Raw genomic sequence first — 17046 nt, forward strand, 5'->3', positions numbered from 1 at the left:
GTGAGAAATATAATCGAAAAAGAAATGGACCTGAGTGCAAGAAAAGAAGAGTCGTGGCCACGAACAATCTTTTCTGTAGCAACATAAGGTGAAATTAAAGGTTTGGTTGGTCAAATTTCAAAATCAATGGTGGCACCATCGGATTACAAGCCACACAAAAATTCTGATTTTGAAAGAAAATTGGTTTGGCATTCAACCCATGTATGGCCTGCCTGCATTTGTTACTGTATTTCACTTAAAGGCCAATTCAGACAACTGAGCTAGCACATCATTTTAAAGTGGTTGTAAACCCTGTTGCACCACTTTTTTACCTAAAGCAAAGCCTATAACAAGGCTTACCTGTAGGTACCTTGAATATCTCCTTAACTTGCACAGTTTAGGAGATATTCAGTATATGTGCTGCTGCCAACATCTTTGCGTGCGCACTGAAGAAACGGGCCGCTGGTGCCGTTTCTTCAGGAGTCATGCCGTGACCGGCGGCTGCCGCGCGCATGGGAGTGACGTAGTCGCGGCTCTGGCCAATCACAGCGCTAGAGCGGTGAACCTGGAAGTAACTCCGGTGGAAGATGTCTACGCTGTACTCGGAGGGCCGACACCGATCCAGGGCATTGTTCTAAGGTAAGTATGTCATAACGAGCTAGTATGCGATGCATATTAGCTCATTATGCCTTTGTCTTGCAGGGTTTACCTCTTTAAAGAGCTATTGATTACATACAGCTGTAGATATGACTTTTCTCTCATTGTTATAAGGCAGGGGTCTCAAACTGGTGGCCATCCAGCTGTTGCGAAACGACATGTCCCATGAGGCATTGCAAGGCTGAGAGTTACAAGAATGACTCCCACAGGATGGGGGCATGATGGGACTTGTAGCTTCGCAACAGCTGGAGGGCTGCCAGTTTTAGACCCCTGTAGGGGTAACTGGCATTAACAAACAGGGATTTTGAGTGCAATATTAGTTACCTTGTGGAAGTACTGTTAAAATGCCTCTGTTCATATAAAATCTCCTATATTACTCCAACTGCCACTTACATCTCTCACCACTGTGTGCAGTTGTTTGTGTTGCGACCATCTCTTGTCAACAGTATACTGCTGAGAATAATTTTCCATCCTGTTACAAAATCAGGTTTCTCAGTATGTCTGTCTGAACCTCATAAGATCCAATAAAAATATTTGCTTCTATAACAAGTCTTAAAGTGCCCCCCCCCCCCCCCCCCCCCAAATAAAGTAGATGTTATACTTGCCTGCTTTGTGGAATGGCATTGTACAGAGCAGTCTCCTACCTCCACTTCATAAAGACATGGATGAGTGAGTTTGGGGTGGAGAAACTTAACTGGCCTACGGAGTCCTGACCTCAACCCAATAGAACACCTTTGGAATGAATTAGTTGGGCATTGTATAGAAAGTGTCTGAGATGTTTGAGACACACACCTGGTTCAATACTGATGTTATAATTTAATGAGCTCTTATAATTTCAAGTTGAAAAAATAAGATCTTTATTGAAACAAGTGCATATACAGCAACATAACAAATCACAAAAAGAAAACTATGCATGTCATACTATTTTTGGACATCTAGATAAGGAGATATCAGACCATTTGAAGTTAGTAGAAAATAAAGGGGGTGAGTAATATAAACTTACATTAAATGATTACATGGCATGTGTAGAGCAAGTATGTTACATTGAGGACATTCAAATACATGTCGATAATGATGGGTGGGCAGGTGCCCGTCCACAAACCATTAATCGTTTATTCCTTTCAAGTTAGAGAAGGTCGATTTAAAAAGTGTCTTCGGTAATCTAGCCCAGATTCTGGGAAGGGGGGTGGATTAAATATGCATACATTACACTTCAAATTTAGATTGTTTGCATGGATTAATCTTGGTTTATCTTTCAGCTGGCCCAGGACTCATGAACACTCGTAAACGCCACGGCTCCCGCAACACTGATAACGGAGTTTACGTGGGACCCCCTCAGACTCAAGTCCTGCCCTCCACTACGACTCAAGTTTTCTCTCCACCTGTACTTCCTCCTCCAACTGACGTGATGTCCTGCCGGGACCGCACTGCCGAGTTCATATCTGCTTGCAAATCCCTCCGCGGACGCCAGGTTAGCATAATAAAGTGTGTAAAACACAGAAAAATGTTTTGTTTCCCATAAAATATTACATTTATCTTTCTTTAATGGACAAAGGAATGTAGAAATTCTGGGACATTTGGGTGACATGCTGCTGCCTACAGGAGTTTTGGACAAAGCCCCCAGCCCTCGTGTAACCCTTTGCCGTTGTGCTTCATTTTTTTGATGGTTTCCTTTTATGCATGGTAGTACTTTGTAGACCTTTGTACATGTTGTTAATTAAGAGTGCATTTTTGGGTCCAGAGCCATTGTATATTCTTTGGTTTGACCCTGTCTTTTAAAGCTCACTTAGTGAAAAAGGTTGATTGAGCTGCTGCAACAGCTACACCATTTTTAAATGCCCTGCAATTTTCGCCACAGTAAGGATTAAGCGGTCAAGTGCTGATGTCATCCACTAGGTGGAGTGCTGCAAACATGCTCTGCATTTTCATACCCACGATTTACCATTGCACTGCTGCTCCTGCTTTTGGAGAACCAAGTGGATCTAGGTTTGGTCCTCTGTGCCCTCCTAAAACTCTCATCAGCATCAGATGCCTGGTTTGTGGATACTTGCCTCACATTAGTTGCTTACTGCTACATGGTGCAACGTGTTTTCTAAAAGAAACAAAAAGCGACAGGACAGTCCCGCCATTATGGGTGACTTAAGTCCATACCCCCCTAATGGCTGTATGGGCATTTACCCATTATCCCCAGGTGGAACTAATGCCTGTAATCTGGAACCTGGGACCGCTTACAATAAAAGGTATTCTGAGCTCTGTCAGGTGGGGCTGTGGCCTCCCCCAAGTCCCTGGGGAATTCCTTGCTATTGGTGTACAGCTATTTTACAATTCTGTCCATTAGAGATTCTAAGTGTGCACTGGAATCATTCCCAGCAGTGGTTGTCTCTACATCCCTCCCAACCATCCTGATTGTTTCTGCTTCAGAATCCCTACAGTTGGGAAAGGCTGTTTTTTGGGTTACCACAGTCGACTTGGGTATAAAAGGGATTGTTTCGTATCTAATTTATGTTGTGCGTATCTCCCTGCATTTGATGGATCGGCCTGCTGTTTTAGGACTGCTAAGACCTTCTTCCCAATGCAATTGGTGGGAGCAAGCACCTTAGCTTAATGTCCTGGATCAGTCAAGCAGGCCCTGCAGTCAGATTTTAGTAACACTGCTGAGTGTCCTTGTGGAGAAGTCTGCTTGTCCTACTGTTTTCAGAGATTGCTGCACAAGTATGGGGTGGTTGTCTTTCCATTCCTGCCTGTTTTGGTGTGTGTGTGTGTGTGTGTGTGTGTTCCTGACACCAAGAGAAAAAAGGTGACAGGGAAGGGAGCTTCAGCTGATTGACAGCCTCAGCTCCACACAGGACATTCCAATCAGCTCTCGGAGTTCTTCTCACTGAGCTCTGGAGAGTGTAACTTCACCTCCGCCTCCTTTTTTTCTGAACGCTCAGGCAGCTCTGTAGATTCTAGACCTTTAACGGATGTAGAGGAGAGAGGGCTGCAGACAAGCATGTACAACTTACGTATGAGGATTTGTTTCATCTCTGTGTATCATCTGAGGCCAGTGGGTATACAGAGAGGGAAAAAAGTATTTGATCCCCTGCTGATTTTGTATGTTTGCTCACTGAGAAATGATATGTCCATAATTTTAATGGTAGATTTATTTTAACAGTGAGAGAAAAACAACAAAAATATCCAGAAAAACGCATTTCAAAAAAGTTATAAATAAAGAAAAAAATAATAAATGCACTTTTCTTTTTTTTGCAGGTAAAAAAAAATGTCATATGTCTTTCCCAAAGTTTGTAGACGCTATAACTTTCGACCACACCAATCAATATACGTTTATTGCATTATTTTTGGTAAAAAAAAAATGTAGAAGAATATATATTGGCCTAAACTGATGAAGAAATTTGTTTTTCAGAAACATTTTTGGGGAACTTTATTATAGCAAAAAGTAAAAAATATTGTTTTTTATTTTTGAAAACTGTTGCTCTTTTTTTTGTTTATAGCGCAAAAAATAAAAACCGCAGAGGTGATCAAATACCACCAAAAGAAAGCTCTATTTGTGGGAAAAAAAGGACGCAAAATTTGTTTGGGCACAGCATTACATGACTGCGCAATTGTCAGTTAAAGCGACGCAGTGCCAAATTGTAAAAAGTGCTCTGGTCAGGAAGGGGGTAAAATCTTCCTGGGCTGAAGTGGTTAAAATGCAAATTGATTTATAACTTTTTTTTAAAATGCGTTTTTTCTGGATATTTTTGTTGTTCTGTCTTTCACTGTTAAAATAAACCTACCATTAAAGTTATAGACTGATTATTTCTTTGTCAATGGGCAAACGTACAAAATCAGCAGGGATCAAATACTTTTTTTTTTTTTTTTTCCCCTCACTGTATGTGTTGGGGTAATGCTTAGGATGTGCAAACAAAGGTCTGCTGGATGTGGCCACATAGCTCACATTTGACAATAACTAATACATAGAAATACATTTAGGTAGAGCAATGATTACCTGACAATGTCATTTTCACGCTGATGATCTGATTTATACTTTGCAGAATGGTGTTCAGCTGTCCAACCCTTCTCTCAATGCTGTGAAACAGAGAAGTGAATTTACTCTAATGGCCAAGTAAGAAACCTATTTTGCTCTATTTTTCCTTCTCTGCTCATAAGTACCATATTTTATTTATTTATTTTTTTAATTCTTTTACTGATTTTTCTCTATCTATTGTATAATGCAGGAGTGTCTAAACTTTTTTGAAATAGGGCCAGATTTGATGAAGTGAATGTGCGTGTGGGCCGACCATTTTGCCTGACATTCTTTGAACCATTAAAATTTGGTCTAATAGTGTTTGTCCGAGCACTAATACACTGCCCAACAAGAATTCTCTTGCCTTTGTGGCCATGTGTCTTGAGGAGATGAGCTTGGGCGTGTTGTTTGGCTATACCGTATTTATCAGTTTATAACACGCACCTTCACTTTAAGAGGGAAGTTTCAGGAAAAAAACAGGACTGTGAAGCAAAATAAGGGTCAGTGCCCATCTGCAGCCCCACCATTGCCATGAATGCAGCCCCACCGTTGCCATACCTTACTATTGCCAGGAATGCAGCACCCCCATTGCCAGGAATGCAGACTTACTATTTCCATCAGTGCAGCCTGATTGATACCCATCTGCAACCTTGGATGGGACTGGGGGGGGGGGGACGAGGACGAGCGCCAACAGATTACATGCAGCAGAATCTGTTTTCTCGGCGGCCTTTTTAATACAAAGTTCCGCCTCCTATGATGGACAGAACAGTCATCCAATGGCAGCGCAGGAGACGGGACTTCCTATTATAGAGGCCGCCGTGCAAACAGGAAATTCACCTGTATGTACGGCACTCGTCCTGCCTCCTCCCTGTCCCCTCCAAGGCAGCCAGCATGTATATCTTTTGTGGTGCTCGGGGATTCGTTGGGGGCCACTAAAGATATACATGTCCAAATTACCAACCGGGCCGCGCGTGGACATGCCTGGTGTAATGGATACTTTTTAAGAAAAAAAAAAAAAAACACCACCAGTAGGTACAGTAAAACCTTCGAATGTAAGCATAAATGTGTTTACTGTTGATAAAAGTAAGCGATCTAAGTTTATAACAAGAATAACATGGAGTTCCACATCCAAAGAGCTTACGTTTTTTGGCATGAGAGAAAAGCCTGACCTAATAAAACTTGCAAACTTAGAACAAGCACGTTATGTTAGCAGTCCTTTTTAAGTTGAAGGTCTAGTTAAGGCAGTCATACATGAATTGAAATTCAGCCAGTCCAGCATGGACTGGCTGAATTTCAATCCATGTATGGGCAGGATGGTTGTACGGAAGTCGATCCTAAGCCTATTGTTTTTTTCGAACAATCGGTGCCGCTACGCTATAGCTGTAGCCGGCAGCACTGATGAGTGTATTCTGATAGCAGAGAAGTCTTCCCACCATCAGAACATAAAAGATCAGCTATGGATGGGGGAATAAATAAAATATATATATTGTGTGTGTAAAATTATATGTGTGTATGTATGTGTGTGTGTGTGTGTGTGTGTATGTGTATATATATATATATATATATATATATATATATATATATATATATATATATATATTTATTAATATAATAATTTTTTTTTTTTTTCCCCCCCGCTCTCAACTTGGCAAGCTTAAAAGATATGTTCACACAAAAAGAATAAATGCACTTTTCTTCTTTCTTTTTTTTTTTTTTTTTTTTTTTTTTTTTCAGGTAAAAAAAAAAATTGCATTTATTTATTTTTGGAGCCTGTAAAGCAGGGATCTGCAATTAGCGGACCTCCAGCTGTTGCAAAACTACAAGTCCCATCATGCTCTGCCTCTGGGTGTCATGCTTGTGGCTGTCAGAGTCTTGCTGTGCCTCATGGGACTTGTAGTTCTGCAACAGCTGGAGGTCCGCTAACTGCATATCCCTGCTGTAAAGCATTGCGTCAGATCACTGGTGCCATACAAGTCTCCTGCAGATCTGTTAGTGTATCTGTGTGCATGTACAGGCAAGCAGATACAATCTGACAGGAAGAATCATTGAGAACTAAAATCTAACAGCCGTGAAAGAATGCCAGGGCTTGTAGTTCATTCACACATAGGTGTGTAAATGAATGACGCAGCTGTGTGGCCAGAGCCCCGCACGGCCATGCTGATTTCAAAAAGTGACAGCTAGTACAGGAAAGTTCTCCCCATACTGCTGTCACGGGGAGGGGGATCGGGCAGCGGTTGCAGCATTTGGAACACGTTGCATCTTCCACCCCAAAATTGGGTGGAAGGTGTAACATGTTCCCGAATGTGAATGTATCCTTTTAAACTAATCAAATGTACAACTTTTGAAGAACAGGAAGTGTTGCAAGTGATCAAGGTTGGGCAAAGCTGTTATTTCTACTGAACTGCCCTTTTTGAGCCCCTATCACTTGAATATTTTATCCAAAGTTTATTACTAAATTGGTGATGTAATCATGCACATTGATGCAGAATGGAGACTATTTTGGTTTACTATAATGGAGCAAGAATGTAAATCTGTGTTATGTTTTCAGTCTTCTGCCTCTTTCAATTAAAAAAAAAAAATGTTCTAGCTTTTTTTCAATTTGCACATTTTGTCTTTTACAGACGAATTGGAAGGGATCTTAGCAACACCTTCAGTAAGCTGGAAAAACTGACAATATGTAAGTCTAAAAAAGTTTTTGTGTATTTATGTACAGAGAAACAGCTTATTTATGAGGGGCTTATGGGCTTTAAATACATGCCAATCATGTATATGTGCATGTCTTTACTGTTGAAAATGCTTGTTAATTAGAAATGCAGATGATGTATGAGGTTAATTATCTTACTGCCTGTGAAAAGGTAAATGGAAATAAATACTTGAAGTTGGCCATACTTGAAAAATGTGTTTTATATAGTTTGGGCAACTAAGGATGGCCATACATTATACAATTTTCTTATTCAATTTTCCTTTTCCTTTTAGATTTACCAAAACCATATAATATGAGGTCAAACCTAAACACTTTCAATGTGTATGCAATCAGGCAGGCCCTTGTACTACATAGTTTGAAGGTAAATCTAAAGGAAAATGAATAAGAAAATAGTATAGTGTATGGCCAGCCTTAACCCAAATTTCTGATTTATTTATTTTCCCTTTCACTGCTCAAAATAATAAAATATCCATCCAGATGTTCTGTCATGTGGTCTGATAACAACAACATATATTTCTGGACTAGCAAAAAACATATTTGTCTATGTTAACCATTCTAATATATATCTGAATATGTCATTATTCTGCTTTAATGCTTTCCCTTCCACTATGATGCAGCACCATCCACATGTAAACAAACTCATAGCCGCTATTGCAAGAATATTTTAAAGCCCTCTCCCCTTTGTGCATACACATTGGGTGCGTAAACATACAAAAAGAACAATTGTGCCACACACATATCAGACTGAAAGCAATGATCAAGGCCATCATTCACTGTTAACTCTACTGTACATCAATGACCTGTGAAGGCTTTTAAGGGGCTACCTATGTACAGTTTTGGGTGCCTTCCTTTTTTTCGCTATTTTGCATGTTTTGAGGGTTGATAGTTCGTGTCTATTTACTTGTCTTTTAATTTTTCCTAAAAAAAAAAAAAGTGTTTGCGTACACAAAAATGCATGAAAGTATATATTATATTTTTTTTTTTTTTTTACTGAAAATATGGATTTGATGAACAATAATGCAACTATCGTGTAACATAAATTGTATCATCTACCATTTCGTTCTTTAGGCCTATGCTTTCAGAAAACATATAATGTATTTTGGGGGGGGGGGGTTAGATAATCTTCAGGCCTAAAATTTAGCATTTTATCGTGTGCAAATTTAAAAAAAAAAATGGCTCCTGCAGCAAAAGGGTTAAGGAATATGCACATGCCATTTGATCATAAATGTGTCTATTTTTGTGCACAACAAATGGTGCCAGATATATAGTTTCTTTGATTATTCTCTTATTTTCCTTAGTGGCTAAAAGGAAATCTCTGTTTGATGACAAAGCAGTGGAAATTGAGGAATTGACATACATTATTAAACAAGTAGGTGTCCATAGATTATGCTGATTTCTTACATGTCATATATGTATATAATATTTGTGTGTGCTGTTTATTTTTTCTAATCTGTACCTGTCATTCGATTATACAGGACATTGGAAGCCTAAATCAACAGATTGCTCAGTTACAGTCCTTTGTAAGAGCACGAGGCAATCAGAATGGGCGTCATGTTCAAACTCACTCAAATACTGTGGTGGTTTCTCTTCAGGTGAGGCGATCCCATGTGTCTAATGACATCAGTAATGCAGCAGAAGGACGAGTGGCAAAAAAATTGGATCAAACAAGTGTGATGCAGATGCCAGATCCTAAACCTCTCTACTATAGCAGACCGATCCATGAAATGCATGGATATTCAGTGCAGTCAGATCTGGGCATGCCTTTATTAACAAAATGAATTTGAGATAATGCAGTGGTTTTTATGTCAAGACTGATGAAATGATTTTCTTCCAAAATGTCATGCTGTGACTACCTGCTTACACTTTTCCTGCTGCATTAGTTATCTGTAGGTGTGCCAGTGCTGCCTGCTGTAAAAGAGGATGTTTGAGAGTTAATCCACACTTCATTTTGTAATGATTGGCAGTGCCCCTCTTGATGTCCTAAATTTTTTTTTTGCCAACTGGTTTAAAAAGGTTACTGACAAGTTCAATCACTCTGCAGATTATGACATTTTTTGACCATTAACTTGGGTGAAAATCCTGTCTAAAGCATTTGCATCTGAACACTTTAACAAGAATAAATTCAGCAAAAGGATGTTTGCTTCGCTATGTATGAGAGGTGTTGGTTACCCTTAAAGGCTAGGTTTACCTTTTAAGAAGAAAAAAATGTGTTTTTTTTTTTTTTTTTTTTTTATTTTTTTTTTATACAGTAGCCTACAAAGCATTGCACCCATAATTGAATGCAGGCTGTGGGGGAGAGGAACGCTTGCAGACTGTTATGGGGGAAAATGGGGGGTGCTTAGGAACAGGTTACATCCTAAATACAGGTGTAACCTATTTCTAAAGGTTAGTGTATTCTCTAAATAACTAGATTTAAGTGCTCACAGCTTGGAATAGTTTCAAAACCAACTCTCTTTGGGTTAGTCTTGGGAAATATCTGGACGTGGAGACAAGTATTTATGAGCATCCAAGACAAATGGTATGTTTAGCATAGCATTTTAATAAACCTCTGTGGAATTCAAAATATAAAGATTAAGACCAAATCACTTTTGTGTTGCAATAGTGCGAGCATTGTGCGTGGGTTTTTTTTGTTGTTGTTGTGGTGTTGCAGTTTAATTTTGAATAATACTCCAGAATACTAAGGCAACAAATCTACTACTTTTTAGTGCATTGCAATACATGGTAATGTGTTGCATTACAAAGAGTCATGTGCAATTGTGTTTATGGAATGGGCTGCCTTAATTTGACGTATACATGTCAATGGGACCTAATGTTCAATTCCTACATTGTGGTTAAGGGACCGTAAATCACTCTTTAACATATTGGGTAGTGTAGACTAAATGGTGAAAAGCCGGAAATAAGTGAATGCATGCAAGGGAAAGTGCTTTATCTCCAGGCTGCTGCAGGTACAAACACATGAATAAAGTGATTTGTGACTCCTCAGTCATGTTAGTGACACTGCATGGCTCCCACAGCAGTCTGGACCTCTGAGTACAAAATAGAACCGTGGGAAGCATTGAAGTTCTGCGGATGCTAAACTCTCAGTTTTTCCCTGCATTGTGAGGATGGTGTAAAGAGTAGTGACGGAACTTCACAACTGTAGAAAATGTGTACTATTCGCACAACAAAGACCATACATGGACTACATTTCATGGCCTTAATTAATCAATGCACTGTGACAGCATTATAGTCATAAGCCATCTTCCTATAGCTAATTTTCTTAGCCATGTTCTTGTTTTCATAAGTTAATGCCTTCATTTTTGTCTTTCTAGTCAAAGCTGGCATCAATGTCTAATGACTTCAAGTCTGTACTAGAAGTAAGGACAGAGGTGAGTTTTTGATATTAGTTGTACCATATTAGAAAAAAGTCTGCCTCATATGGAGCAGCTATCTGATTGTTTGGTTCTGCTTGATTGGCCCATTACTCAGCATGCATATTCACTTTTTGAATCATGCAAAATCTGCAAAAATTCTTCTTATCACTGCGGCACTCTGAATAACACTTTGTGATCAATGTTCTCTTTTTCGGCAAATAAATAATTTACCTTTTACGACCTAGGGGGGTCCCTTGCAGTGCCAATTTCAGTAACCTGCGGCTCCCCAACACAGTTGAGTGGAAATGATTGTATTATGTAGTTTTTATCCCAAGTTTTGTTCCCACAGCTACTTCTCTTTGAAATTCCAACTTTTAAACCTTTTTTTGTTTTCTTCTTTAGAATCTAAAGCATCAGCGAAGTCGCAGGGAGCAGTTTTCTCAAAATCAGGTCTCCTCTCTACCCCTCCATCACAATAGCATGGGTATGCGTGCCATAGTTTATTTTTATTTGTCTTTTATCACCTTTTTTATTGACTGACACCTTTTTAGGGTTATTCATTACATAAAAGTAAGCATGATATGCAGAAACATATGGCAACCAAACAAAACATCTCTGATTACAGTAAGTTGGTCCATTGCCATACGATACGACTCAACATTGTTCTTTGTAGTACCTTTTTGGAAACTCCATCAAGCATGTTCATTTTCCAAAGTAACCAGCAGCACTATTTATTGGTTTTTCACGTCCTGTCTACATTTCTTATTATTTAGCTCTGCTTTGCATTCTTAACCACTTCCTGCCTGGCCTATAGCAGAATGACGGCTGGGCAGTGGTTCTGTTATGCTGACTGGGCATCTTATGACGTCCAGCAGGATAACATGCTGGCGGGGGCTGCAGTCGGAGGTGGTGTGTGTCAATTTGACACACTACATCTCCGATCGTGGTATGGAGCCTCTGACGGAGGCTCCTTGCCACGTGATCAGCTGTGACCAGTCACAGCTGATCATCGCGTGAACCAGGAAGTGTTTGCTAAACTTAATTCCTCGGTTCGCGTTGACAGGGAGAGCCGATCGACGGCTCTCCCTGTCAACGTGAACCTAGGTATTGCGTTTACCGACACTTCCTGGTTCAGAGGGGGGGTCTGTGCTGATAATCGGCACATTGATTATCAGCGCAGCCCCCATCAGCTGCCAATCGGTGCCCCATCAATGCCCACCTCAGTGCCCAGCAGTAACACCTGTCAGTGCCCATCACAATCACCTGTCAGTGCCCATCAATTCTACATATCAGTGCCTCCTTATCAGTGTCCGTCGGTAAAGGCGAAAGCTAAATTTTATAACCGAAACAAAGAAAAAAACTTTTTTTTTTCCTTCAAAAATTTTGGTCTTTTTTAGTTTGTTTAGCAAAAAATAAACCCCAGTGGTGATCAAATACCACCAAAACAAAGCTCTTTTGTGGGAAGAAACTTATAAAAATTTAGTTTGGGTGCAGTGTTGCATGACCACGCAATTGTCATTCAAAGTGCGACAGCACTGAAAGCTGAAAATTGTCCTGGGCAGGAAGGGGCAAAAGTGCCCAGTATTGAAGTGGTTAAGTATTGCTTGTATCTTACTGCAGGTCCCTCTGTCCTCCTACAAGATGACTCTCGCAGACATGGGGATGTGACAATAGACATGGATTCAAAAGTCAGTCAACAATTGCAGCTAATAGATGAGCAGGTAAGAGCAGTGGACATTGTTTTAAAAAGGGACTGGTCTACAGCATCCATAAACTTCACAAGTACAACTTTGTCAATTCTTTCTTCAGGATTCCTATATTCAGAGTCGAGCAGACACTATGCAGAATATAGAGTCCACCATAGTCGAACTAGGTTCCATCTTCCAACAGCTGGCTCACATGGTAAAGGAGCAGGAAGAAACTATACAGAGGTGGGTAACTGACCCATCCACTGATTTATCCAGTGTTAATGGCAAAAAAAAAAAAAATATATATATATATATATATATATATATATATATATATATATATATATATATATATATATATATATATATAATTTTGATACACAAGTTACATTGTGAATGAATGTTATTTATAATTTTTTTTTTTTTTTTTTTTCTTGACACGTGTCCTGCTATGTTCAAAATTACAGTTTCAAAAAAAAAAAAAAAATTACCTTTTTAACTTTTCAATCTGCTGCATAATTTTCTGTAAAATAGAATATGGCAACTTGGAGGCATTCTGTTTACAGATGGTGTACAGAACACCCCCTGGAAACGTAATTGCCAGCTTGTGCAACAAAAAAATTCATTTTGGTGAGGTACTTCCAAGAGAAATAGCGCCTAAAGGAATGCAGAACCTGCAACGTTCCTCATTAAGCACTTCCGGACTGCCCACCGCACATATACTGCGGCAGCGCGAACCGATGTACCGTACGTCGGTCCGTGCATGAGATACAGTGGGAGCACATGCCATCTTTGATTTGCGGTACAGAGGCAGAACGGGGATCTGCCTATGTAAACAAGGCGGATCCCCGTTCTGATGGAACAATACTGAGATCTGCTGTTCCTAGTGATCAGGAACAGCGATCTCTGATCACTAGGAAGCCCATCCCCCAGTCAGTTAAAACACACCCAGGGAACACAGTTAATACCTTGAATGCCCCCTAATGTTAACTCCTTCCCTGCCAGTGTCATTTATACATTGATCAGTGTTTTTTTATTTATACTGATCTGATCACTGTAATGTCACTTGGGGTCAGATTTGTCTGCTGCAATGTCGCAGTCCCGCTAAAAATCATAGATCGCCGCCATTACCAGTAAAAACAATAAAAATAATTATAAAAGTCCATAACCCTATCCCCTAGTTTGTAGACGCTAACCAATCAATATACGTTTTTTGGGGGGTTTTTTTTTTGTTTTTTTTACCACCAAAAGAGAGCTCTATTTGTGGGGGGGAAAAAAGAAAATCAATTTTGTTTGGGTACAGCGTCGCACGACCGCTCGATTGTCAGCTAAAGCAACGCAGTGCCATATCGCAAAAATGGCCTGGTCATTAAAGGGGTAAATCCTTCTGGGACTGAAGTGGTTAAAACCCTGCAAGTGATTGATAATTAAAAAAATAACTCTTATTCACTTTGCACATGGAAACAGTCAACCAGCTATTTCTTCAGAATAACAAAAGATAGGAATCTGCGAGGAAAATTTGTTAAAATACCTGCAATTATCACCCAAAGGGGAATGAAAGTGAAGTAAAGTTACTCTTTAAATCCACCTTTTACAGCTGTTACATAGTAGGTGAGGTTGAAAAAAGACGCGAGTCCATCAAGTCCAACCCATGTGTGTGATTTATATGTCAGTATTACATTGTATATCGCTGTATGTTGTGGTCGTTCAGGTGCTTATCTAATAGTTTTTTTTAAACTTGATGCTTCCCGCTGAGACCACCACCTGTGGAAGGGAATTCCACATCCTTACCGCTCTTACAGTAAAGAACCCTCTATGTAGTTTAAGGTTAAACCTCTTTTCTTCTAATTTTAATGAGTGGCCATGTGTCTTGTTAAACTCCCTTCCACAAAAAAAGTTATATCCCTATATATTTGCTTTTGTTTCAACAGAATTGATGGGAATATAGAGGATACACAGCTGAATGTGGAAGCAGCCCACTCTGAAATTCTGAAATATTTTCAGTCCGTCACATCAAACCGCTGGCTCATGATCAAGATTTTTCTTATACTTATCGTTTTCTTCATCATATTTGTAGTCTTCCTGGCTTGAGGCAACCCCCACAAAATCTGTATGATGGTCCACACACACTCCATGCTACCTCCCAGACGGCTCGGTCCTATGAAACCACAGGAAAATTGCAGTGCTGTCATTTTTGTATGCATGTGGATCGTGGCTATTGTGTGTGGCACTTCTTCCCTTTATTAAAAAAAAAAAAAAAAAAAGAGGCAGGCCTACTATGGTACCAGAACTGCTGTTTGGTGCCATAGGTAGGTTACCCTTGAACTATAAAGTGCACATATTTGATGGTATAATGAAAGAATATACAGTGGATGACTGTGTGTGTATGTGTAAATAATATAATACTAACTATAATATAGATTTTAGGCCTTGTAAATATATATGCCTGCACACACAGTCATAAGTGAATTGGGATGTGAAAATGGTGTATGAGTGTTTGTATATTGCTTATGAATGGCGGAACGGTTAACACATGTATACAGATGCTATGTTATTTGCCAATGTATGTGAAGTGAATGAGTGAGAAGGGTGTGGCTGCGATTGTATGAAAGTTGAGTTGACATTTCTTGAGGTGTCTTACTGGAACTCCCTAAAATTAACCCAAGGCATGTGAAAGGATCAACCAGCCTCCTTCTCCACCATATACAGACTTCTCTTTCTTATTTTAATCTTTTGTAGACTTTTTTTTTTTGCTTTTAAATTATTATTCCTTAGCATTGAAAAAAACTGCTAATACGCAGGTTTGCCCTCTCAAAGGGGAAGGTCCCGTGTAGATGGATTAAATGACCCAGGAGAGGCGGTTATATTTTTTAACACATTCCAGAACTCAACCATGGAGGACTCTAACCCCTCTCTCCCCAAATGCCTTAGGATAAAGACTGTGACCTTCATATGATGTACACATTGTATATAATACAGATGAGTAATACACATTTCAGCTGAACTGTTTGAGTTTGCCTTGTTTATTTGTACAGATGCAGGTAAAAAAAAAAAGTGCACCTTTTGATAAAAAGCTTGTTGTTTCTCCATTCCTAGTTTATCTAGTAGCAGCAGGTTTTAGTCCTGGAAATCCATTTCTTTTCATGTAGGACAGATGTTCCTTGTATTTTGTGTGAGAAAACAGAGGGATGCAGTTAAATATGTAAAACCAACATTTCATATTGTATGAAAATGTCATCTTGTTCTTTGTATTATTTCCTTTTGTGTGAAATCTCTGGTGTTCCTGCCAGTCCCTCTGCTTTCCGATCAAAATCAGACCACACTAGGCAGGAGAGCACACCGTGGTCAGTTCTTTAGCTGTGCTGAGAGCTCAGTCTGCTCTCCTCCAACACCCCTCCCACCCCTCAGGACAGCCATTCACTGGGAAGTCCAGTGTACTGCTGTTTCACCTCCCCTAGATCTCTGAGCTCATTCAGCTGAGAACAGAGTGTATGTGATCACTTATAAAAATAAAAAAGGGGGGGGGGGGGGGGAGAGATTTTAAAATGTTTTTTTCCTATCATTTACACACACTGCTTTTCAGGTCTATTTTAAACTGAATGGGTTGTTTTATAAGGTGATCAATATATACAGTGCCTTGAAAAAGTATTCATACCCCTTGAAATTTTCAATTTTTTGTCATGTTGCAACAAAAAATGTATTTTATTGAGATTTTATTTGATAGACCAACACAAACTGGCACATAATTGTGAAGTGGAAGGAAAATGATAAATGGTTTTCCAAATAAATATCTGAAAAGTGTTGTGTGCGTTTGTATTCAGCCCCCTTTACTCTGATACCCGTGGTTAAAATCTATTGGAGCCAATTGCCTTAAGAAGTCGCCTAACTAGTAAATAGAGTCCACCTGTCTGTAATTTGATCTCCGCATAAATTCAGCCTTTCTGTGAAGCCCTCAAAGGTTTGTTAGAGAACCTTGGTGACCAAGCAGCATCATGAAGGCCAAGGAACATGCCGGACAGGTCAGGGATAAAGTTGTGGAGAAGTTTAAAGCAGGGTTAGGTTATAAAAAAAAATATCCCAAGCTTTGAACATCTCTCGGAGCACTGTGCAATCCATCATCCGAAAAAGAAAGCGTATGGCACAACTGCAAACCTACCAAGACATGGCCGTCCACCTAAACTGGCAGGCCGGGCAAGGAGAGCATTATTTAGAGAAGCAGCCAAAGGGGCCCATGGTTACTCCGGAGGAGTTGCAGAGATCCACAGCTCCGGTGGAGAATTCTATCATTAGGATAACTCACATGAAGAGACTTTCAAGAAGGACTCTAATCTATTAAAATCTAGATTACCAGAAAGAGGTTATACCAAGAAGGCCTATAATAAGGCATGCCAGAAAGAAAGACACAAACTGTTGTTTGGTAAGAGAACTAACGGTTAGACTCTGTGAGGATAGTTACTACACACTCAAGTAACCATCATATGGTAAAAAAGACGGTAGGCAGACACTGGCATATCCTCTCCGGTGATCCTATCCTGAGGAAATATATCAATGACTATCCTCAGATCACATACAAAAAAATGTCAATCTCTAAAGGATCGATTGGTTCATAGCCATTTTCAGGAACCCTCAAGGACCAATGAACAAAGTAGGGGTAAGGTA

The 17046-nt window shown here is 39.6% G+C and overlaps 1 protein-coding gene across 1 annotated transcript in view; it reads left to right on the plus strand.

Moving 5' to 3' along the window:
• STX5 (syntaxin 5) overlaps nt 1-15391 on the plus strand; it is a 32647-nt gene extending 17256 nt beyond the window's left edge. The window contains exons 2-11 of the mRNA XM_073605318.1: nt 1896-2107; nt 4671-4741; nt 7264-7319; nt 8645-8715; nt 8822-8938; nt 10658-10714; nt 11102-11183; nt 12320-12420; nt 12509-12630; nt 14319-15391. Coding sequence (XP_073461419.1) covers nt 1910-2107; nt 4671-4741; nt 7264-7319; nt 8645-8715; nt 8822-8938; nt 10658-10714; nt 11102-11183; nt 12320-12420; nt 12509-12630; nt 14319-14478 — 1035 coding nt within the window. The 5' untranslated portion in view covers nt 1896-1909 and the 3' untranslated portion in view covers nt 14479-15391. The remainder of the gene's footprint in view (nt 1-1895; nt 2108-4670; nt 4742-7263; nt 7320-8644; nt 8716-8821; nt 8939-10657; nt 10715-11101; nt 11184-12319; nt 12421-12508; nt 12631-14318) is intronic.
• Nucleotides 15392-17046: the final 1655 nt, after the last annotated feature.

The sequence above is a fragment of the Aquarana catesbeiana genome, linkage group LG11, assembly GCF_042186555.1.
Source record: "Aquarana catesbeiana isolate 2022-GZ linkage group LG11, ASM4218655v1, whole genome shotgun sequence".
Taxonomy (NCBI): Eukaryota; Metazoa; Chordata; class Amphibia; order Anura; family Ranidae; genus Aquarana; species Aquarana catesbeiana.